The sequence below is a fragment of the Lissotriton vulgaris genome, chromosome 1_1, assembly GCF_964263255.1.
Source record: "Lissotriton vulgaris chromosome 1_1, aLisVul1.2, whole genome shotgun sequence".
In the NCBI taxonomy this organism is placed as follows: domain Eukaryota; kingdom Metazoa; phylum Chordata; class Amphibia; order Caudata; family Salamandridae; genus Lissotriton; species Lissotriton vulgaris.
The window spans coordinates 1,492,303,856-1,492,328,547 of record NC_141685.1 but is presented as its reverse complement, the minus strand read 5'-3'; the positions used below and the strand labels follow the sequence as shown (position 1 = coordinate 1,492,328,547).

The window sequence follows — 24,692 nt, the reverse complement described above, 5'->3', positions numbered from 1 at the left end:
GCATTTAAAAATAACTGCTTTATTTAAAAGCAGTCCCAGACAGTGGTCTGCTGAGCCCAGCAGGCCACCATACCTTGAAGGGCCAGCCATTCCCAATCGGGTTGCAAAATGGGAGGGCCTCATTAATATTAATGAGCCTCGCATTTTGTGACCCCATTGGGAATCGCAATCAGTGTCTTTGACACTGTAATTCATGCAAAATTGCGACTCGTAATTTGTAAGTCGCAATTTACTATGGTCGTACTTCTGGCCCCATGTATTTTAATTGCTAGTTCACCAATTTGTTTAATAACTGAGCAGTTCAACAGAGTGGTTTGTTAGCACATCCCATTATCCCATTGTGTCTGTTAGGGGATAAAAGAAATGACAGGGAGACTGTGTATGATGCAATGACCAAATTATTATAATCTGAAATGGACTTGATCAACACATGAACTCATCAAATATTGCTAGATGCGCTATACAGACTGGATCACAAGCAAAACTAAAATAACTTCTAAAATATCAGATTTTGCAAATCACACTAAAGGTTGAGCAGAATCTGATGGCAAATTACTATTTCTGATGCACCTTTGATGTGGGTGAAATATTTGTTGCTAAGTTATAAAGTAGTACTGGTGATTCATTTACAGGTACACTAATTGTCCAATGCTTCCATGAACAATAAACTGATAATCAGGCGAAGCTATAAACAAGTGACTTACTCTTCCACCATTTTTTTGTACGTTGAGATTTCTTTTGCATAAAGCAGCTTATTACTTGGTGAATCCTGAAAATATAAAGAAACAGTATTAATAAGGATGCATTTTTTACAAGGTTTGCTTGAAACATTACAAGGTTCACTTGAGAGAACACATGCAAAATGGGCATTTTTAATTCCTGCACACGATTGTGTCGTTCTTAGAAAAAATATATTTTGTTTTTCAAGAAGCCACTGAGTTCCAGTCAACAAAAAGCAATTATAGGGTATCCTTCAAAATTCTAAAGTAGATTTTAAAAAATCTGCAGTTATTTGATGAACTGTGGGGCAAAGATATACATTAAATGCAGAGAATACCAATTTCCCCTTGCCATGCAAGAAACTAGTTACTTGTATAAATGCTTTTGAGGCTTGACACTCTTCTAGATTCCCAGCATGTTAAACATTTATAAGGGGCGTCAACCACAATTTGAGTCAAGATGGCTCAATATGAAGTTGATTATAAACCCACAATCCTAGCTTTCTTTTTTAGGGCAGCTTGGCATTAACTTTGTTCCTTCACTAGGGGGATCGGAGGGTCAGAAGGAATTTGGAATTGCAAGCTGTAAACTATTGTTACAGGTAAGTAACCTATTTCTTCTGAAGCATGAACCTCTTCTACGTTCATGTGCTTTACATCGTTTATGTAGCTGTACTGCTCCCATGTTGAGGATTCTTTAAAGAGAGTAGTCCCAAACAAATTAGGTCATAATGTCTGACCTACTTTAGCTTCCTCTGCACAGTAATGCTTAGTAAATGTATATTCGATGGCATGTGTGGCCGTGGATACAAGTGCTCTACAAACTCCTGCCATCTAGTGTTGGGTCCGGAGTTGCTCAAGTTCTTTTCTTTCGAAGAAGTCTTTCGAGTCACAAGGTTGAGTGACTTCTCCTCTTGTGATATTGTGCATGGGCATAGATTTTCGGCAGGTGGGTGAGAAAGTGTAAACTATGAGTAAGTAATGGGATGACCATGCTAAGTGTAAATGTATAATGGCCTGTGTCTGGGGAAGAGGGAGGTCGCATGTGACTACAGCACTACATGACACAAACAAATGCTTAAAGGGTAAGTAACATATTCCATTTGATGGCATGTGTGGTCATAGATACACATGCTCTGCACAGACTGTAAAGTAGTCCCTCTTTAGAAGCGGTGGCTAGCCTGTGTGTGTTGCAGTGGCTTTTGTTGTGCTAGAATATCCACACAGTAGTGTTTGGTGAAGGTGGTGGTAGTTGGACCATGTAGCAGCCTTACAAATGTCAGCTCTGGAGAGGTTTCCTAGAAAAGTCATGGACGCTCCCTTTTTCCGAGTGGAGCACTCTGGGAGGAATAGGTAAAGATCTTTTGACTTTAAGGTAGCAAGTTTCAATACATTTGACTATCCATCTGGCTATGCCGGATTTGGATACTTGGTTGACTGTATGAGGTGGTGAAAAAGTGACAAAGTTGTTTACATTTTATGAAAGCTTATGTTGCATCTATGCAGAACATGAATGCTCTTTTGATATCTAACGTATGAAGAGCTCTTTTTGCAATATAATCTTGTGGGAAAACACTGGCACTTCAATGGATTGGTGTGGCATCCTGGCCAATGGTGACTTGTCGAACCATTGGTCAGGGTTCTACATGTCTCATATTCTATTATGAGTCAGTTGGCCCTGACTCTTTTACTAGATGGTTTGCTGTATTTATTCCTAATAAATACATATACAATATACCTCGTTTTAACTTCATTTGGAAACGTTACAATTGGCTGAAGTGAAATTGAGAGAATACTTCAGGTAGGAATTTAGGGTTGATGCAAAGAACCCTTGGTCTTTATGTATTTGATAGAAGGGTTCTTCTAAGGTTAAAGGCTAGAGCTCACTTACACACCTGAGTGAGGTAACGGCATAAAAGATGCCATTTTCCACTAAAGAAATTGAAGGGGGTATGAGTGTAGGGGGTCCAATCGTGGACCCAAGGGTCTGGTGAGAAAGATGTGCAGGTTCCAGGAGGGTGCTGGAGGAACCCTTGGTGGAATAAGTCATCTGAGCCCTTCTGTGAAAGCTTTGATGACTGGATTTTTTAAAAAGTTTTGCAATGCACAAAAATAAGTGCAACAGACTTCAAATGACTGGAATTTTTCTTAAAGTGAGAGATGTCTATTTTAGAGGTAGGCAGCAATTGCAGCAAGGTGTAACCGTATGGAAGCTTATGCTAGATCTGCCTTTTGTAAATGAAGAAGGTAATGTCTTGCCCCGCAGCTTTTAGAGGAACAATTTGTTTGGATTGACAGTAGGGGTGGGAGTTCCCCAAGAACTCCGTGAAATTCAGAGTTGCTGGTGTGGCAGAATGCTGCTGCCTGGACATAATTAAAGGTCCACTGTAGGTATAAGGAGCAATGTGACAAATCGATACAGAATAAACTTGCTTAGCACATGACCTTGATGCATAAAAGACATTTAACAGTGCTGACTTCTTTCACTGGCACATTAGCCTGTTCATTATCGTCTTCACACAATGCCGGGGCCATCACAGGGTGGTTTTCAATGGGGTTAATGTTTGTTATGGAGTTCTGGCAGCCCCTTCTGTGTGAACTGCACCCAGGGCCGTGCCAGATCACACATCCAGTACTCATCATCGACTATGTACATCGGTGCAGCATGGTTCACCCTCGAGGGTTCCGGAAGGTTATAATAGGTATAACCATTCGCACAACACAACAGCGCCTCTTGCAGAACCCCATTAATATTTGAAATCCCATCGCTGCATTGTGGCGATCAACACAGTAGTGGCACACATTTGAGACAAGTGAGGCATATACATACTCAACTCATTTATTGGCCTTGCAAACTCCAAGTGCCATGGAAGCAGTCCTCTCTGCTGTGCACACGGGCTGCATATTGCACAACTGCTTACTCGTAAGCGATTTGGTTGCGATTGCGCCACGTCAATCAGCACGAATATTACCCATACATGCAGGTGATGTCCCTATTTTTGCAAGTAGCGTGAGCTTTTGGTTTCCAATCGAATGTTTCAATTGCCAAGGAGTAGCATAATTGAACGCATAACTGAACTGAATGGCTTTTACAAGCTACCTCGCTATGGTTCCCTTAATTACTGGTATGCCCAAGACCCTTATCAGAGCCTATACTATATATAGCTGTTTTGATTTGCATACATTTTTGGATTCCTGCAAGTAGCACATTACCTGTTCTCTACCATCGAACATGTGCAATGTTTTCTTAGATGGATTTGAAAGGTTTTGAAAGAAGGCTGGCAGTTGATTTAACATGAAAGTGGGAAGCCACTATTGGCATCAATTGATTAGATTGCATAACCATTTTGGCTCAGAGTATAACTAACTATGGTTCCTCAAGCGGAGTTTGTGCATCACAAATATTGTTTTATAGTGTGCAGCAGAGCAGTTGAATCTGCCTGACCCAATAGCAGAAAAACACAATCTGAGGTCTAGACTGACCTTGTGCATTGTGGGTATCAGGCAGTATCACAACTCATCTCGAAACCAAAACCTCTTCTTTGAAGAAATACAACTTGTAACATTCTATACACAAAACATAAAACGAGATGGCAGGATTGGGCACAGCATGCAACCTACAGCAACACCAGCTCCCAAAAATGTAATATCTGTAACAAAAGTAGTCTTTAAAGTTACATTTTTTACATTAGATTTATGAATAGGCTCAAAAGACTTTCACAGAGCTTGCCAAAACGAGGTTAAATTCCTCTGTTCTCCTGTGGTTGATAGGTTTTAAATCTTTCCTTGCACTGTTTAGTAACCAATATAGAGACAATTTGTTTTTGATTCATAGCTTTAGTGTATGCTACTATAACTGATAAACCATCTCTTCATTAACCACATCGCTGCTGCGGCGATTTTTGCGCTGTGCGGCTATTTTCTAATTACCGCGTTGGATGATTAGCTCAGCTCGTCATCAGCACACGCCACCCGTGGGTGATGACGAGCTGAGCTCCTCATCAGCATCGAAGGGGTAAAGCATAGTTTAGATTACACTTGAGAAAAACATTAGATATTGGACTATGACTCTTCTGTTATCTGTCCATTGAATATATTTTCTGAACGCTAATTCATGAATCTTATTCTGCTTCATAACATTTACAGATGGATGTTTTTCTTGCTTCCCAGATAAAATTTATCCATTTTTCAGGTAACAGTGTGGTGTTGAAATTCCAGTAACTAGGGTGCCATGCTTCTATCTTTAACTGTTCTGAATATGGGTAGTAGATTCGTCCATAGTTGACATGTCCTTGGAGACTCGTAATTTTTTATCCTTCACCTGCATAGACTCACTATGTGCCTCACCTGCTGTGGAGCAATTAGATCATTCAAAAAATCTAATAATGGATTTTTTTTATTTTTAATATAGGTTACGTGGGATTATGAAAAAGTGTATGCAAAGATCCCAAACTAACTTATCAACCATGCACTCTCTAGAAACAGCAAAGTGTTGGAGCCTGGTTGCAAAGTTTTGGCATTTCCTTTGTTTAGATTTGTCGCAAACAGTTCTGTGTTTGATACGTCCCGCATTTGAGCGACTAAGGACTGTTTTAGCTTCTATCCGTATGACATGTCTAGCTCGCTTCTTAAGTAGTCTTTCCATATGTTTCTAGACCGTGAATATGATGGACTTTAAGTGATGTCTCATACCACTGCACAAAGCCAAAAGTCTTGAACTAGTTTAGATAGGTTTACCAAGAACATGAGTTGATACACTAGATTAACCATCTTCTGAATACTTTTTGGCATGCTATAAACAATTCTCCTTTTAATAGCCAATTGTCTAGGTATAAATATAGGTGAATGGATAGGTTTCAGGTATGCTGCCACCACTGGCAGACACATTGTAAACACTCTTTGAGCAATCTTTATTCCAAATGGTAATACTTTGAACTTGCAGCACATTCCTAATATTACAAAACAGATATCTTCAGAGGGGTGGATGTACGGGTATATGGAAGTACATGTCTATAAAGTGAATCCAGTAAGTCATTCTTCTCTAGTAGTGGTACAATAGCTTGTACATTTATCGTCGTTGCACATTTTGTTTCTGAAGCCCAAGTCCAGCGTTGGCGTTGTCTTCAATTTTCTTCAACATTTTCGCTTAATGTGCCAACTGATGATTTGTTAATTTGTTTTGTTTTTAATAGTCTTTGGTTTAAAAGAGGCATGGACATAACCTTAAAAATGCTAATTACAATCCTGGACCCAGCCAATCAATTTAAAAACCATGCCCATCTGAATCTAGGCGAGGTTTACATATCAAAAAAGACCATTTACTTTGACTGCAGAACCGTCTGTGAATCGGGGGGAGGGGGTTATCATTAGTTCAAATCGGCTAAAGCCTTAGCAGAGGGGTCTCGTTAGAGGCCTTAAAGATTTCTATCAGGCAAAGACCAACAATTAATGCAGAATTTGTCAAATATGTTAGTTCTCTGATAAAAGAAACCCCCCCCAAAACGTACTCTGCTTAATTTGTGCTCCGTCCTCGTGCAGGCGTCCATGAAGGTTTGTGCAATTACTGACAAGGAAGCGTCGACAACTTCATGTACATGAACATCGAAGATAAAATGGGGATTCTTTAAAATGTTCACCCAAAACCTCAGAGGTAAACTGAAAAAAAACACAAAATATTATTTCAATGACCAAAGACAGTTACAGAACCACATTTCCTGACATCCCATCAAACAAAAAATAGAGATAAAGTGGTTATGATTTCTTCTGAAAATCACAACCCATGGTAATTGCATCAAAAAATTCCTCCAAAGTGAAGCATGTAGCTATTAATCTATCGTAGACAGGGTATTTATGTAACATCCATAACATTAAATACAAAACAGTATCACATTATCTGGCTTAGGAAGTAAAGAAAGAAAGAAGCAAATGATATACAATGGGGCAGAAAGCAAGCCCACGTTTGCTGATTTTCCATCCAATACCATTTCCTCTAGTTTTGCAATAAATACAATTACAATGAAAGTTAGGCAGGAAAAAGGAATGCCATATGCTTCAACAGAAATCGTTGTACCTTAAACAGATGATCATTGATAGTTTTTTTAAATTTGTTTTTATTGCATTTCTTACATTACAACTTATGAACAATATAATCAATCTCTCTATCAGTATTTGCTAGTACATATCACATATTACGATAAACACCTCAATCTCATCATAGCAGACTATCATAGAAATACATCCCTTGACAGTGCTCCCTTTATCCTTCCTCCCTCCGCCGATGTTTACACCCACCTCGTTTCGAGCCCACCCCCGCATTGTTTATGTGCTGATCTCAGGAGTCACGTCAATCTCTGGAGGTTCACACACATTCCCCCTAAATTTATTCCACCTGCCTCATATTTTAGACCACTTCTTGGGACATCCTCTATGAATGTATACCGCCCTCTCAGCCACCATCGCGACATCCATATCCTTTTCCCATTGTTGGTGTGTGGGGAGCACACCAGAACCCCAATTTCTGGCTATGTTTCGTTTGGTGATCGTCATCCCCAGGGTAGCCCAGTTCTGTAGTGCCAGGTTCAAATCTGTAGGCTCCCACGCATTTAGAAGGTATCTTTTGGGATCCAACGGAACTTCAGCCCCCTCCCACCTCCGACATCATATTCGGGACCCGTTCCCAGAAGGATTGTATGTGTGGGCATTCCCATATTATATGGTAAAAAGTTCCTATGTGACCGCAGTTTCTAAGGCACAGTGGGTCAGGTGCATGACCAATTTTCTGTAGTGTAGAGCGGGAGTAATATATCCGGTGAAGCACCTTAAGTTTTACTAGTTTAAGCCTAGATGGGATCGCCGCTTCCCGGACAGACGCCAACGCGTCCATCCAGTCGGAGTCTTCCATGTCCCCAATTTCGGCTTGCCACCGCTCCCTCAGTGTTACCATGGGGTCTAGTTGGTTGTTTACCAATTTACGATATGTCTGGGATATGGCCTTCCTCTTCATATGTTCCGTGAGGATTCTGTCTTCCAGAGGTGAGGTCTCTGCTAAGTGAGTGTCTGGGGGGATATCACTTTGGAGTGTGTGTCTGATTTGTGTATATCGGTAGAGTTCCTTCTCTGCCATCCCGTATTTTTCCCTCAGTTTTGCGAAAGGCAGGACCTCCCCTTTAACCCATAGATCCCTTATTTTGGTGAGGCCAATGAGGTCCCATTGTTTAAAACCCTTAGTATTGGCCAGTGTGCCCAAGCGTCGGGTCTCCCAGAGAGTGGTGGCCTGGGTTAGTGTTCCCTCCCATCCTAGTGCCCTTTGTGCTGTATGCCAGATTTTTATCGTGTGGGCAGTCGGTCCTGTGAGTGAGTTCCGTCTTATTAGTGTAAAGGGCTTTCATCAAACGGTCTGCGGGCAGCACATGATCGATAGTTTTGAAGAAAAGTCAATTTATGCGTGGAAGTATTCATGAAAATTCAACCTTGTTTACCAACACACTGCTCTACAAGAAAACCATGTTAAACATGGATTTTTCCAATATTTGTTTTGCTCTGCATGTACAATATGCTGCTTACTGTACTTAGTTTCCTCATTTGAGTATCTTCTGTAACAGCTCACCTGTTTGTTTTCCAGATGTGAATGGTATCGTCATCCTTGATCTCGTGCTTCTCTGCTTGCTCATCGAGGAAGTCAAAGAAGTATTTTACAGCTGGTGGCACAATTTTACTGGAAGTGAGTACACTTTGAAAGAAGTTATCTACAAACTGCTGAAGCGTACCCTGCAGTGGAACAGCAAAAACAAATTGAAATTAGGCTTTTTCCTAGTACTGTTTTTTTTAACAGCTCAGAAAACTCTTGCATCCAGAGGCACTCTAAGCATGGACTTACTCAATCCCCTCTAAATGATAGAAATGAACAAAGGCACTAGCATAGTTCCCAATACCTTTACGGCAAAAACTTGGAGATATTCAGAGAGGACATTGTAAACTAAACCTACAATACACCATACATTACCACATTGTTCTACCACTTTACAGGTTGCTGATCTATAAGCTGGGTTTCATCCTTACCCTGTGACAAAGTAGACTAGACATTCTTCACTTTATGCAAGAGAATAAAAACTCCTCATAAAATAATTGATTCATTTTCGGAGACTGGTAAGAGGGTTTATCATTCATACAAGTATCACCACAGTTAGCATCCACTGGTAGCTATAATGTCAGTGTGTCTGACATAATTCTGCAAGCTATGTGTCAAAGAAGGGATCTCAATGATCTGAATTATGTTTAAGAATTACAGTTTTATTGATATAAAAAAACAGGTAGCTGATAAACCTGATCATATTTGGGTCACAGCATTCTGGTAAACACACAAATTATTTAGATCATTATGGTGTTAATGTCACAATCTGGAATGTCATATGCTTCTCGCGGGTGCCCTCTTTTTTAAGGGGTATATCATGGTCAACTCAAATTCTCCAAGCTTGTCCCTCTCTAGCAGCCTCTAGTGTCAGAAATGGTGTCTATCATCTACAACCACTGTTTAAATTTGCAGAAGTAGAATAACTGGTCATAACAGCCCCTACACACTTGGGTACAAATCCTACCTTTACAGAAAGAAGCCTAGTCAGGTAGATTTCAGTTATGGCTTTGGTTCGTTCCTTTTCTTTCATGCTACCTCGCTTTGATTTACTGTCATCTACTTCATCAGCTGGCCGAACAAGGTGCCAAATTTTATTTTCTTCTTCTAGCAATGCATGTTCTGTGGAAAGAAATAGTAAGAGGTTCACATATGTTACGGTCAAGTCAAATTACTGCTTTCCTTTCCCAACATAAAAGTGGTGATAGTTAAGAGAGTCTTCATGTCCACTTGAGTCTTTACTGGTGCCACAGTACCATCTTACTTAACATTTGGCATACATTTGCAGCATTGAGGACATTTACTGATTGCTGCTCTCTTTTTTTGTCCAAATGTGTTGCTACTTCAGTCTTTTACTTATCACTCCTCTTATGATTCACCGCCTTGTCTTCCCTTAGGTATATGATCCTCACTCTGTGACCTTAGTATATCACAATGATGGCTGTGACAAGTAACTATTCCGTTTGTAATGCATGTGCCATTAGGAAATGGGTGATGTCATCAAATTACTACTGCATACCTGGAACCTTTTTAAGGGACTGTTGCTAACCTAGAAAGTACAGACACTACATGAACTATGTATTGATTGGGGTTATGTGGGGCTGCAACAACCTGCTCATCACATTCAATTGCTGGTGTATTGAACTAAGTTTACTCGTGACACCCTTGGGTGTGAAAGCAAACATTGAAAAGCTAAACTAGTGTCTTTGTTTACACAACAGTGGGATGAAAGTAAAACATAAGTAAGCTAAGGATGGAATATACAGAAAGTAAGGAAAAGGAATGTATAAATATAGGAAGCACAAATGAACGAAAGAAGGATGGTAAGGGGCAAGGAGGAGAAAGAAAGGGAAAGAAGGAAGATGAGCCATAGAGCTGATACAAAAAAGGGAAAGAAAAATAGGAGACGATAAGGAAATAATGGAGATGATGAAGGGATGAAGGAAAAGGGAGATAATGTAGTAGGGAGATAAAAGACTAGAACGGGCAAAAGGGTAGGGTGGAAATACAGAAGGGTCAGACCTAGGTAAGTCATGGAAGTAGGAAATGAGAGAGAAGTGTAGAAAACATGTATCTGTGGAATAAAACGGGAGCAGGGACAGCAGGGAAATTAAAGGGAGGCTGGGAAACAAAGGATAGGGAGTAGTTAGATGAGAGTAATGGAGGAAGGAGTGAAAGGGGAAAGAGAAGGTAAAGGAGCAAGAACAGGAAGAAAAGCTAAGAAATTTAGGGAGATAAGGATAAGTGATGGGGAAGAGCCTGCAAGTGGACTGGAAGGGGAAAATGTAAGGAGATGAGGAGAACGGAATGAAGATGTGGAAGAGATGAGCGGATGGTGCAAAGACGATCCGTAAGCTATCGCTCATGCAGCAGATGCAGTAGCACAGGGGCCTAGGAGTGCAAGAAAATTCCTGTATCTCAAATATGGGTATCTTAATAACAACCTCTTTGCATCAAACAACAGTTTTGGGGAATATTACACCACTGCTTTGCCTCAAGATACTGAAGCTACTATAGCTATTCAAGGATCATTTAGTTATGTTGCATACACTGTGGTACTTGGTGCCCAGATATCTGGAACAGGCCACAAACCCAGAAATTAGGAATTCTTTTGCGATTCATATATAGATAAATGAGCACTTCACTTTTGGATGTCCCTAGCACCTCAAGGCATAAAATGTGCAGATTTTGTGAACAGTGCTAAGAAAGCATGCAGCTTATTTTATACTTCATTCCAGTTCACTTTTCAATCTGAAGTCATACATTGCAGGCTCCAAATGTGCATGTATTTGTGGCTTAAAGTCAGCGGGAGAGAATTAATTTGCTGATGGAAAGCAAATGAATTGCCTATGATCTTGGCTACAGGTAGAAGAAAATGTTCAGGTTTTTTTTTCCATTTAAATGTTGAATGTTATATTGATACTCAGCATAAGGGAGCACGTTTTAAACACGGATGAGTTTTTTTTTAAAAGGTATAAACTACTAAATTAAAAAAAATAATCATAAAAGTTACTTACATGCAAGACATGTTGGTAACTTGTTGGCTTTTCTGTACAACATACCCTAATTGCTAAGAATTTTTAGCAAGTCACTAACTGAATACTCAGGGTAGTTGTTTGACACACACACGTACAATGAGCTTCCAGGCATGCAATTGTAGTGGACAACAGACTAAACCTCGGGCTCCTGTGTAAATTAGGATACATGGGACACCTCTGGCCTCTCGCGACATCAATTTTATTACTAGCTCTGATCAACGGCTGCCCACAGAACATCCTCCAGATAATCTCTATTACAGTTAACCTCAGGTAGTTGTTTTTGTCAATAGGTGGGTACCGTACCACTTAACACAGTTTTTAAACCAACCTGACAAGGGCACAGAAAACAAGTGAATGACTGTGCTGTTCTAGTATTACATAGAGGAAAATTGTAAACAAAATATAGCTTTCCAATAGGACGAGATCTTCATAGCATGTTTACTCTTAACCCTTTATCAATATTATAAAAGCAAAATCAGAACCTGTAACTGTGCAGTTTGTCAAGGGGGATTGTATGATCTTGTAGCAGGAGTGTGGTTGTGTAAGAAGATGCCCTGTATAGTGAACACGGTTGGAGAGCAAGTATTGGGGCAGGTATGGGATGCTTTGGGTAGCGATCGTGTTGCAGCAGACTTGTAGCTGCAATTACCCTTACAGAGTAGTGTGGATACACTTTGATTGTACACCCTCAGTGATAGTTTTTACAGCACTAAATCACAAGCTGAACCATTCCCTAGGTTCATTAATTCAAACTGTTTTCACTTCTATTAAATTTAAAACGAGTGTTCTGCTGGTCTCTAATCTGCGAGGTGAATTAGGGAGGGCTGAGGACTAACAGCCCCGAATTTAGTCAAGGATAAGCAAGGAAAGGATCCCAGATCTTTTTCTACGCTGTGCTTTCTTAGCCACCCGTCTTCGTTCTCCCCCCTTTTTTTGGTGATTTTCTGATCAAGTCCCTTATTGAAGGGAACCGGGTAGAGGGACGGTTACATGAGCTGTTGGTAATAAGGAGATACACTCCATCTGTTGCTGCACAATGTGATGTATATACATGGAAATCATTTTTTGGGTCGACATTTTCCTTAAAAGTCATGTAAAAACAAAAGAATGTCCAATCATGTGTATGCACCTGTACATCACGTATTGGTCATATTTGTCACGTGATGTGAAGGCAGCGAATCGTGAAAAGGTAAACAGTCTAGAGGTATTCATGAATTTAAACTCTGAGTGGGGTTATCCGAGCTGAGGAGGGTGCTCTGAACTGAGTCATGTACTCCTGACACTGTTTCAGTAAATAAAGAGCAACTCATTTAGAAGTCTGGGAAATACCGCCTCCCACTGCCAAACTGCTAAGATAAGCGGTTTTAAGGGAACTGGGTCAACAAGCGCTTTCCAAGCGCGACTGGCAACTTCTCCTCTATGCAGGAGTTAAACACACAACAATGCACTCACTCTCCCCTGGAAAGTCCTGGTGATTCTCCTCCTGCTGCTGGGAAATGCCCATTTTGGACAGGATCAGCGTTGCGCCATCCCGGACCTGACAAATCAAAAACCACAGATCTCACATTAAAAATTAGTATCACAGTTGGTTCGCAAACCATGGAATGTTGCATATTACACAACAGAGAGCATTAATTAGACAAACATGCTTTAATCAGAATCCTCTGTAATGAACTGCAGCTACCTGTGCATTTCAGTGAACAGGGCACAAGACATTTAGATCAAGTAGTCCTTTCTGATTTGGCTTTTGTAAAAATGTACAAAATGGTATAGGTTAATATTTCACTTCCACAAGCCAATGCTGGTTCAGGACTGGGGCTAAATGGAAATAATGTTGATGGTATGCCCTCATGTACAGGTCTGCACTCCCTTTGCCATAATTCATGCTCTTTAGTGTTGGCGATGCAGGATACTTAAGCATTAAGGGACCTGGGGAGTAAATCCCCAGTCCAAGCAAAAACATTCAACAATTCACACCAATAACGTGCTTATTTTTTTTCATTATTCCTACAGGGCAAGCTATTTATTGTCTGCAAAGTAAAATATTTGTAGATGTGATTTTCTTCATCCTATGCAATAGGAAAGGAAACAAGTACTTCCAAAGGCAACAGGTCTAGCTTTAATGAACTAAGATACGAAAACCGCATTTGTGTACGGGTGTATTTGTACGAATAAAAGTTAAATACTGTACTTTTTTTTTTGCCCAGGTTCTGCTGGTTTCATTTTTTTACTCCTTTATATTTCTAAAATTTCTGCCAATATAAAAGATACCAGTCATCACATTTAATAACAAATATGCAAGTGATGAAGGGCAATTTATAATAGTAATGATTGTTCTTGAGCATATTTACTGGAACCTAGATTGACTATCAAGTAATACCAATAATGTTTTTAAAGCACAAGTTACTACTTGTGTAACAATATATCTGTAAGAGACATTAGTTATTGAAAGATTCCTTACCTCAGAATATTTCCAGGCGTCAGACTGGATCTGGAAATTTTTTGCGTAGCAGTACCCCATGCGCATCAGTAGGTGGCATCCTGCGGCTCCACCTCCGTCACTGGCGTCATCAGCGGCGAGATGACGTCACGGAGAGTACTTAGGCGCCACTCCTGCGTGCTGACGTCAGTTCTGTACACTACTTTCCGTGCCAGGAACCCAGAGCCATGCAAGATACTGACCATTGGTGCATTAAACTAGGGTCCTGAAAGGGGATGACCTTAACCCTAGTCATCAGTTTGCAGAATGGGGAGGATAAGTGGGACGGTAAGGAATCTATCATTAATGTCTTACAGATATATTGTTACACAAGTAGTAACTTGTGCATCTGAAAGATACCCGTTAAATATAGATTCCTTACCTTAGAATAGATACCCCAGCAATACCAACCCCAGAGGTGGGTCTGCGAACTGGATTACACCAGAAAGTCACGGAGCACAGAACGGCCAAAGAAGCCGTCTCTCCGGACCGGACTATCAAGGCAGTAGTGCTTTGTAAACGTGTGCAACAAGGCCCACGTAGCTGCCTCACAAATGTGCTGCAAGGGAACGCCGCGTCCAAAGGCAGTAGTGGCTGCAGTTGGCCTGGTCGAATGGGCACGTAGCCCCACAGGAGGCTCCTTCTTGGCCAAGGAGTAACATGCTTTGATGCACAGAACGACCTACCGGGATATGGTCCGTTTGTGCACAGCCCAACCTTTTTTGGCACCCACTTAGCCAACAAAGAGTTGATCATCCACCCGGAACTGTTGTGTACGCTGCTGATAGAAAGCAAGCACACGTTTTGGGTGCAGACGGTGGAGCCTCTCTTCTTCCTTGGAAGGATGCGAAGGCGGAAAGAAGGTGGGCAAAATGATGGTCTGCTCGATGTGGAAGGGCGTGACAACCTTTGGCGAAAAAGAAGGACGGGTCCTTAAAACCACCTTGTCCGGATGAACAGAGAGGAAAGGAGGCTTGGAAGAAAGAGCCTAGAGCTCACTCACTCTTCTGGCAGAAGGGACAGCTACCAGGAAAGCCATCTTTAAGGTAAGAAGACGTAAGGGACAGTTATGAAGGGGCTCAAAGGGAGCGCACATCAGTTAAGTCAAGACAAGATTTAAGTCCCACTAAGGCATCATGAAAGGCATGGGAGGAAACGTGTGTGTAATACCTTTGAGGAAATGGTTAACAACCGGGGACTTTAAAAGAGAAGGCGGAGATGGCAGAAAGATAGCCTTTGATAGTGCCCAGAGCAGAGCCCTGCTGGGCCAAAGATAGAAGAAACAGAAGAACCTCAGCAAGAGGGGCTGAAAGGGAATCCACAGCCTTCGCTGTGCACCATGTCACAATTTGTTCCACCTGCAGGCGTATACTGTTTTAGAGGAGGGAGGCCTGGCTGCAAGAATGACATTACAGACTTCAGAAGGAAGGTCGAAAGCCATCAACTATCGCCGCTCAATCTCCACGCATGGAGGTGGAGGCTGGACAGGTTTCGGGTGAACGACCATCCCCTGCTGCTGCGACAGAAGATCCTCCCGAAGAGGCAGTCTGATCGGGGGATCGATGCTCATACTGAGTAGCTTGGGATACCCCGCCCTGTTTGTTGCAATACCACATGGCGGTGGTTTTGTCCGTGAACACCTGCACTACACATCCCCAGACAGAGGGAAGTAATGCCTTCAGTGCAAGTCGGATCACCCGAAGCTCCAAAAGATTGATATGGAGCCGGAGACAAGAGGCCTCTGACCTCCGCCTCTCCCTAGAAGCCTCCCTATCTCAGGAGGGACGCATCAGTCACCACTGTGTGCTCCGGTTGGGGAAGGGAGAGGGATCTGCCATTGACCCAATCGTGATTCGTGAGCCACCACTGCAAATGTTGTGCCGTGCTCACCGAGATCTGGACATGATCGGACAGGTTGCCCTGATGCTGCGCCCACTGGAACATCAGGTCCCACTGCAGAACCCGCATATGCCACCTGGCATGTTGCACTAACAGGATGCAGGAGGCCATCAGGCCCAGGAGCCGGAGGGTCATCCTGACTGAAACCCGGGATAGAGGCTGAAAGATCGGAATCATAGCCTGAATATCCCAGACTCGCTGCTCGGTAGGATAGACCCAAAACTGCTCCGATGAAGGGGAGCTTCTGAGAGGGACTCAGGTGCGACTTCGGCACGTTGATGGAGAACCCCAGCAAATGCAGGAGGTCAGTCGTAGTCTGAAGGTGGGTGACGACTGCCTGGGGCGAGCCCGCCTTCAACAACCAGTCGTCGAGATAGGGGAAGACTGATACCCCTGACCTGAGCAGATGAGCTGCGACCACCGCCATCACTTTCGTGAACACCCGAGGGGCACTTGTGAGGCAAAAGGGGAGCACAGTAAACTGAAAATGCTCCTGGCCTACCGTGAACGGCAGGTAACGCCAGTGGGCCGGAAGGATGAGGATGTGAAAATATGCGTCCTGCAAGTCCAATGCTACCATCCAGTCTCCAGGGTCAAGGGCAGCCAAGACCTGAGCCAGAGTTAGCATCTTGAACTTCTCCTTCCAGGGGACGCGATTGACGTCCCGGAGGTCCAAGATAGGGCGCAGACCCCCTTGTCCTTCATGGGGACCAGAAAGTAGTGGGAATAACAACCACTCCCTACTTCTGGCCCAGGAACGCACTCAATGGGCCCCTTGGACAAGAGGGCTGCGACTTCCTATCGGAGAAGAACCAATTGATGCGCTGACATGCGGTGGCACCGAGGTGGCATCGCTGGGGAATGACAAACTCAGCCGCATCCTTGCCTTCAGCAATTGCCTGAGAAAGGACAGCCTGCATCTTCTCAGGACACTGACGCAACACCTGAGCAATGGCATCCCATACCGCGTGGGATTAGCGGCCCAACAAGCAGGTGGTGTTTACAGACCGCAGCTCCAGGCTGGCCGAAGAGAACAACTGCTTCCCAAACTGGTCCAGTCTGTTAAAGTCCTTATCTGGCGGGACTGTGGGAATGGCACTCTGCGACATCGAGGCCTGAATGATCAGGCTCTCAGGTGTAGGGTGAGTGGTCAAGAAAGCGTGGTCACCGGGCGGTGGCATCTGGTGACGTTTTTATCCACTGGGGCCCACGTGGCGGACCTCGACCAAGTGCCTATGACGACCTCTGTAAGGACATCATTAAGGGAAGCGGCGATGAAGTAGAAGCCGTCTGGAGCACCTCGGTGAGGAGTTTGGTCTTCAGGGCCACTGTGGGAGGGGGTCAAGGTTGAGGGCCTCAGCAGCCAGATGGAGCACCATTGTGTAGGAGGCACACTCCTCCATCGCAGGCGGGGGAGAGGCAAACCCCGGGTCAGAGGAGACATCGAGGTCGCCTGCATCCTCCAAGTCGTTCACCCAATCTTGTTCGGAGTCATATTGTCGAGCAAGCGGGTCCTCAGACCCTTCCCAGTCGTCATCCGTCTCTGGCATAGAGGGGGACTGACGCCGGCTCCCAATGTGGATCCCAGGCCGGAACAAAATGGTCCGGGAACCGGGGTAAAGATTGGATAAATGGCACCCAGTGCAGCACAGAGGGTGGCGCCGGGGCTGGAGTTGAGGGTGGCGCCGGGGCTGGAGTTGAGGGTGGCGCCGGGGCCGGAGCAGTCAACGCCGCACCTTGTGGCGCCGGGGCCCGAACCAGCAGCGCAGGATCCTGTGGCGCCGGGGCTTGAGCCGGTGGCGAAGTTGCCGGGCCAGCAGGATCTGGACACGGGACCGCAGGGCCCAAAGGCGTGCCAGCGGGAGCCCGAGGCCTGTAAAGGCTGTCCATACCAGTAAGGAACTCTTGCATCTGTTCGGGAGTCGCAGATGGACCCGGGTATGGCGGGTAGGCCGCGGGACTCCCAGGCTCCAGAGGAGCCACAGGGGCGAGGCCCCCATCCCCTCGTCTGCCTACGAGGAGTGACGTCAGAGAGCAAACACGTTTCTTGGACTTCTTTTTATGGCGACGCTTACCGGAATCAGAAGGTGAAGACTTGAAGTCTGAGGAGAGACGTCTCCGGTCCTGCGAGCGGTCCCAGGAACGGCCCCTAGACCCGGAGAGGCAAGGTGACGAATGCTGGACCTCCAGCAACTTCCAGCGCCGCTCCCGCAAGGCCTTGTGGGCCATGGCACGACAGTCGTGGGAGTCGTGATGAGTCTCCAGGCAGTAGAGGCAAACATCGTGGGGGTCCTCCACCGACATATTTTGGCGACAGGCCCCACAAGACCCAAAGCCAGGTATCCCTACGTGCACCAGGAGAAAAAGTGGGGAGACAAAAGTCTCAAAATAACGGTCAAAAAGTGACCCAGGAACGTGCTCAATCCGGATCTGCGCTTACTGGCGCGGAAAAAGAAAGAACGGACGTCAGCGCGCATGGGTGGCTCCCAAGTACTCTCCGTGATGTCATCTCAGCACTGACAACGCCAGTGACGGACGCGGAGCTGCAGGACACTACCTACTGACGTGCAGGGGTATACTGCTACGCAAAAACATTCCGGATCCAGTCTGACGCCTGGGGATATTCTAAGGTAAGGAATCTATTACGAACGCGTCTCTTTCAGATTTATAAATTAAAGGCAGACTTTTGGGATATGGGAGGAGGAAAAACAATGCACTTCATATCCAGGAAAAAGGGAGAAATAGCATAAAGGAAGAACAAATGAAAGATAACAATGGGCAATACAGGCGGGGAAAAAAGCCCAATCAAATCCTTGTGATGCAAAATAGTGTCTGATGGATTGCCATGCAAGCATAGGAGGCTAAATGATACAACAAGCAGCCAATAACAAGAGGTCAACGGAATATACTCGTCAAGGTGGAGTGAAAGAAATCAAGTTACGTACCTGTACCTTTGGTTCTCCAGTATTGGTAACTTTTATAGATTCCCATAGCTTTTATCATTCCCAGTCGTCAGAATGGGAGTCTCGGTAAATAAAAATAACATAGCAGTAGGTCAAAAAGAGAAAGAAAAGGCCTAGGCCTCATCTCATTTTGTAGCATATCCACCTTTTTGCAAAAGAGACCAAACTAATGCAACAACCAATCAGAATAGCCTCACCCCTTAGAACCTTCCTGAGACAGCCTCAGATTTTCTACTGCACGTTGTGCTAGGAAGTCTCCACTGAGCTCTGCTCAGATTTCTCTTCAACTTCTGTGTTTCATTTGTCAGACAAGGAGAAGGCGGCTTTATTTAAAGCTTGTGCCACCTGTTCAAAGAAGAGGCTTTATGTGGAGGACGTGCATAAAGATTGTATTTATTGCTTGTACCCTGACCACAAGGCCACTGACTGCAAGATCTGTTAGACTTTCTCTTCAAAGACCTTGAGAGAACGCGAGGGACGTTTACTTACCTGGCTCCAAAAGTTAAAGTCACAAAAGGAACCAATATCCAGTGACAGTGTGATGCCTCCTCTGCGACATCTTCGAGGAGATCTCATAAAAGGGGTAGGTCTTCACCTACTTCGGCTGACCCCCCTGCCAAGGCCTTGCAAAAGACCTTTGATAGGTCTGACAGGCGCAGTCCCATCAAATCCCCTCACGGAGGAGTAAAGGAGAGGGAAGGACTGGTTTCTGAGGTACTTTCTATTCAGAAGGTGAGCCATGGGCTTTCTATGTCGCCTCCACCCTTTGAGAAGCCAAAGCTGTTCAAAAAACCAGCTTTAGTACCTTCTGAGGGAAAATCGGACAAGAAGATCCGTCCATCGACGACATCAGGTACGTAGACAACAGTGTCAAAGATTCAATTGACGTTGATTTCAGCTCAGTTGACGGACTTGTCGTCGAGAGCTTGTTCATCTTCAGTGCCTTAGTCGCCAACGACTTTGTCAAGGCTACAATCTGAGGTGCCAGTTACAATGTCGTCAACGATGACTACCTCGACGAGGATGGTTCGATGACTATGTCGACGTCAACATCTACAGTGGTACTAACGACGAGCTCATCGACTGTTGCGCCGAAGATCATTCCATCATCGTCTACGGTCCAATCTTCATCGACGATTCTTCCGACGACTACCTCATCGATGATCTAAAATGTAGCAATTTCAATAAAAAGATGCCAGATTACCCCGGAGATGACATCTCCTCGGAGAGTGACACCACTACCTCCGGCACTACTTTTGGACGAGGACCCCTGTAAGGGGTTGCAAAGGCAGTGCCGGGGGTTCACAAGAAGCAAGCCAGGGGTTGCAGGTGTGACAACTAAATGACATCCATGGACAGGGCTTGCAGACAATTAGTACCTGGCCACCATGAAAAAGCAGGGGGCGAGGGTAAGTTAAGGATTTTTATGACAGAATCGACCCTCCTCATTCTTTCCCAAAAAACAGAATTAAAGGCTTCTGAGGAAGGCTGTATAACTCCTGATGGGCTTTGGCTACCCAGAGCCTCCTCACACAGACTAGAAATCAGCTAGGGCTTTAGGTAGGCCAGGTCTCAGACCACGTTACGCGAAGAAAGCGTAATTGCCAAAAATTCTGCGATCCGCAGCTTCGTGTAATTTTTGGCTTGTTCGCGCTTTCTAAATGCGTGTTCGCGAGATATTTCTCCCCGAGCACGCAAACAGTGTTCGCGAACAGGAAAAAAGCATCGCGAACGGGTGGAACACGCAATTCTGCGTATTTGCTGAACTTTTGCGTGCTTGTGGAGATTTTTTACCGTTTCGCTGAGCTTTGCGTAGCGCCACTACGCAAATTCCGCCCACCCCTAATATTTTTGTCCTTAACTTTACTGGCAAAAAAACGCATCCGTTTCTGAACAATAAATGCAAAAACTGTTAAGGTAATCCATGCCTGTGAGCTCGTTCCTGTATATAGTTTCAATGTTTTTCTTAATTTTGCATTCTCAACGAGTGTTAGATAGTTCCATGATGTTGAGATTCTGTGGGTTGTTTTGTTAGTTAGTTGCTCTTGTAGAAAACATACTTTAAACTGAGTCGCCCCCCCCCAGGTGTTTATAACGGGCCACGATTGAGAGCTATGAAGTGGAGGTTCATGGTAGTGCAAGAGTGAATGAAAACTATATTGTGTGGCACTGTGTGACCTGGGGCATCTGAAATACAAAAATTTTAAAAATCGAAAAAATGACTAAAACCACTAAGAAGCACCGACTTGTTGAATGAGACCTCAGTGTTGGAAATGATTTTACCTTATCCCAACCATACCTAACCCCCCATATCCGACCCAGGGCAAGGGAGCTCTCAGCTGCCTGGAACGTGCAATCAGTCTTACTACAAAACTGGAACTTGACATCCAAGTGTCAATACAAACACCGTGGACCTGAGACCATTAGGTGATTTTTACCCATTTGTTCATTAGCACATTTGTAAAGAGGACCTTGCATTAATGAGATTTTTGCGTGAAATACAGAGATGTGAAGAGAGATGGGATTAGTAGATGACTTAAAATCTAAGCACTTGAGGACTCTTCCAGACCCAGGTGGACATCCATGGCTCTTTTTAAGCAGGGGCTGACTTTGCTTATCTGACTCCCCTCCCTCCTTCATGCTCAAACATTTCATATACTGTAGGAAATTTTAGTAAAGAAAAAATATTGTGCATATTGCTGACACACTAAGGGCAAAAGCAAGAAATAACAAGCATTTGCAATGCAATAGGTCTCGCATTAGGAAAGTTTGAGCTATTGGTATTGTAAATGACGAATGTTTTATTCATGTTTTGTTTTTTAAAATAGCTAAATTAATAGCTTTGTCATTTACAATGCCAATAGTTATAACTTTCGCAAATGCGACACCTATAGCATTTGTAATGCAATGTGTTGTATTTACGTGACATACATGTATTGATATTACAAATAACAATGGCTTTTAATTTTTTTTCAATAATTAATACTTAAATAAAAGTCATTGTATTTTATAATGGCAATAGCTTAAAGTTTTGTAAATAACTTTTGTGAAGATTATGTTCAGTGTATTTTATTGAAAGCGAAAATCCAAGAACAGATGTGAAATATTAACATGTTTTTGTTACATTTGTAATAAAGCTTGAAGCTGTTTATTTGTTTTCAAGAAATTCCATGTGTTACAAGGTTTGCAGCACTTTGCAGCACTGCAATGTCGTTTAGTTTAATCTAGCTGCCAGTGGGACAGACAGGGTCTCCAGGGTCTCGTCTCTTCTTTGTGGGAGAGGTGGGATGTGGACGGGGCCAGTAGAGTAACAAGGATGCCATAGGCCCTGGTGCAAGTATGGAAAATTACCCCTTCACTGCTGCTAGGGTAGTAAAATACAGCAATTATCAGGGTTCAATGGGCCCCTCTGGGCTCTAAGTGCCGGTGCAACTGCACCAGCTGCACGAATGGTAGCCACGCCCCTGGGTGTGACGAGTTGGTCCAGTACTATTAAAATGCCACTTTAGAGAACACTGTTTTCGAAAACTTTTTGAAAGTTGGAAGGGTAATCAGTGTCTTTCGGTCTGGCTCCAGAACAGTGCGTATAACTGCCTAGTGGAATGTGTGACACTTACATCCAGTACCGGCTTTTCGGAAAAAAAACAAATCGCATCCCAGGTTTTTTAGTTATGCTTTTAACATTTGAAGTATGTTATGTCTGAAAATTCCCGGCATGTAGAGTGCGATTGGCTAAAAAGACCTGACGGGTGAAGGTGTCACGCATGACACAGGGCATTCGGCAACTATCTGACTGCAACCTTTTAACAGGTGACCTTCTGGCAAGGACAGTTTTTTCAGTGTGTTTACTTCTAGTTTTTCAAAAATATTGTACCTGAACAATAAATAGTAATTGAAGGTTAATTTATGACGTCCGGCGGGTTAACATAGATATGAGCTCATACTGATGAGAACTGTAACTGAATGTAAATAACCGTGTGAATCATGATTACTTTACAACAGATTATTGCAGCAAGGGGATCTCTTACCGAACCACTTGAAGTAGCAATCAATGTATCAAGCCGAAGTTGCCCTCCTCAAAATTGACCCATTCCAATTGGTCATACATAAATGACTTTTAGAACACAAGATGAGAGGCAACAACAAACCTCAGTGTAACAGTCAACACATTAAGAACAGTACTAGAAGAAGCAAATTGAATCAGTCACTCCGTATATTCCCTCTTTTATTCCAATCCTTTTTCAGGTAGCACAGACAACGTGTTTCGCCTAAACATAGGCTCCTCGGGGTGAAATCCTACGATTGATGGTATAATGTTTTCGACTTCTCGTACACCACTTTGATGTATCCACCTCTCTGCCCATCAATTATTATATCACTATGTCCGATATCAAATTCAATGGTGTGGCAAAGAACGCCTCTCGTTTCGCCTAAACATAGGCTCCTCGGGGTGAAATCCTACGATTGATGGTATAATGTTTTCGACTTCTCGTACACCACTTTGATGTATCCACCTCTCTGCCCATCAATTATTATATCACTATGTCCGATATCAAATTCAATGGTGTGGCAAAGAACGCCTCTCCAGCGTCTCATGGGACGCACATAGCAAGAAAACCAAATAGCAAACTCACCGCCGCAGCCCGGCTTCAACAGGAAGCCAGGCAACCTTTGTTGGGATGGGGGCGGGGCCGGACACGCGACCGGAGCTTCCCAGGAGGCAGGCTGCAGTGGCTGGCGCATGGCTCCGGTGCAGAGAGAGGAGAGCCCTGCGTGCAGCCGGCGTCCGCCCGGGAAGCCAAGGAGCGGTGTGCCGGTGTCCCTGTGCCCGTTGACGTCGGAAGGGTCCTGCGGAGTAGAAGTCCCGGTGAGTGGGGCTCCGTGCTTGCGTGTCTGTGTGTATGCAGGGGGGTGGGGGGTGGGGGGTGGGGGGCGGCAGCGTGTGTATGTATGTGTGTGTGTGTGTGTGTGTGTGTGTGTGTGTGTGCGCACGCGCCTGTGTGTGTGTGCGTGCATGCAGAGGGGTGGGGGCTGGCTGTGTCTGTGTGTGAGCAGGGGCTGTGAGTTACTCTACGCAAGCGCGGCTCAGACGCGCGCTCCCGTGGTCAAAACTGAGACTGCAAAAGGGCGCGTCTGAGTCGTGTCCACTTTCCTAAATACGGGCCACATTAGGTCTGTAGCAGACACTCTCAATGCTCACGCATTGAGAGTACGTCTGCTCGACCTAAAAACAGTACAAAAGAACTACTTGGAGTTCATAACATGGACAAAAGGCGATGGACGTCTCACTTACGTTATAGTGCTTAAGAGTGTTGAAACGTTTCCACCTGCCATCGCGCTGTGAGGTTAAATCCAGGTCAGACAGAATCTGTGACGTGGAACCAGGGCGCCACTCTGCAGAAAAGAAAAAATTGGTTAATCAGCCCTATTTCTATCGCCCTTATAGGCAGGGTCACTAGAATTATGTGGCATGGGAGGAGCAAATTATGCATCAGGGTTGTCTAAATTATGCCACAAAAAAAAGGCAAATTATGCTGTGTAATCAGACACATTTGTGACAGTATTCATCCATATTTGGCCATTTTTTACACATGTTAACACGGTCTGGGCAAAGGTTTCACATTATTACTATCAGTTCAACACCCAAATACAGCATTTAACACCAGACAGGGGACCAGTCAACCTATGGAAAAGGCTGTCCACTGCGCAGCAATACATGTTGCAGAGTTTTCAGTAACCTTCGATACATTTGTCCTAGGAACCATTTCAATTGTTAAAATCTGAAAGTTATGGATTATGTGGCAAATGCGGCACATCCATAATCATGGCGAAAACGCCTAATTCTAAAAATCTCATAATTCCAGTGGCCTTGGTTACAGGGACCATCTGACCAGTGAAGGGAAAATAACGTGTTTCTACCCAGTCCCTCAATACTATCACCAACAATAAGCTTTCTAGAATGTCCCT

At 44.0% G+C, this 24,692-nt stretch overlaps 1 protein-coding gene across 3 annotated transcripts in view; it reads right to left on the bottom strand.

Moving 5' to 3' along the window:
• PLXNB2 (plexin B2) overlaps positions 1–24,692 on the bottom strand; it is a 629,238-nt gene that overhangs the window by 18,000 nt on the left and 586,546 nt on the right. For all 3 annotated transcript variants that reach the window (XM_086967392.1, XM_086967395.1, XM_086967394.1), the window contains 6 exons: positions 24,019–24,119; positions 12,837–12,921; positions 9,314–9,468; positions 8,326–8,486; positions 6,227–6,374; positions 705–769 (listed from right to left, as the gene is read on the bottom strand). In XM_086967392.1, the coding sequence (XP_086823518.1) occupies positions 705–769; positions 6,227–6,374; positions 8,326–8,486; positions 9,314–9,468; positions 12,837–12,921; positions 24,019–24,119 (715 nt within the window). The remainder of the gene's footprint in view (positions 1–704; positions 770–6,226; positions 6,375–8,325; positions 8,487–9,313; positions 9,469–12,836; positions 12,922–24,018; positions 24,120–24,692) is intronic.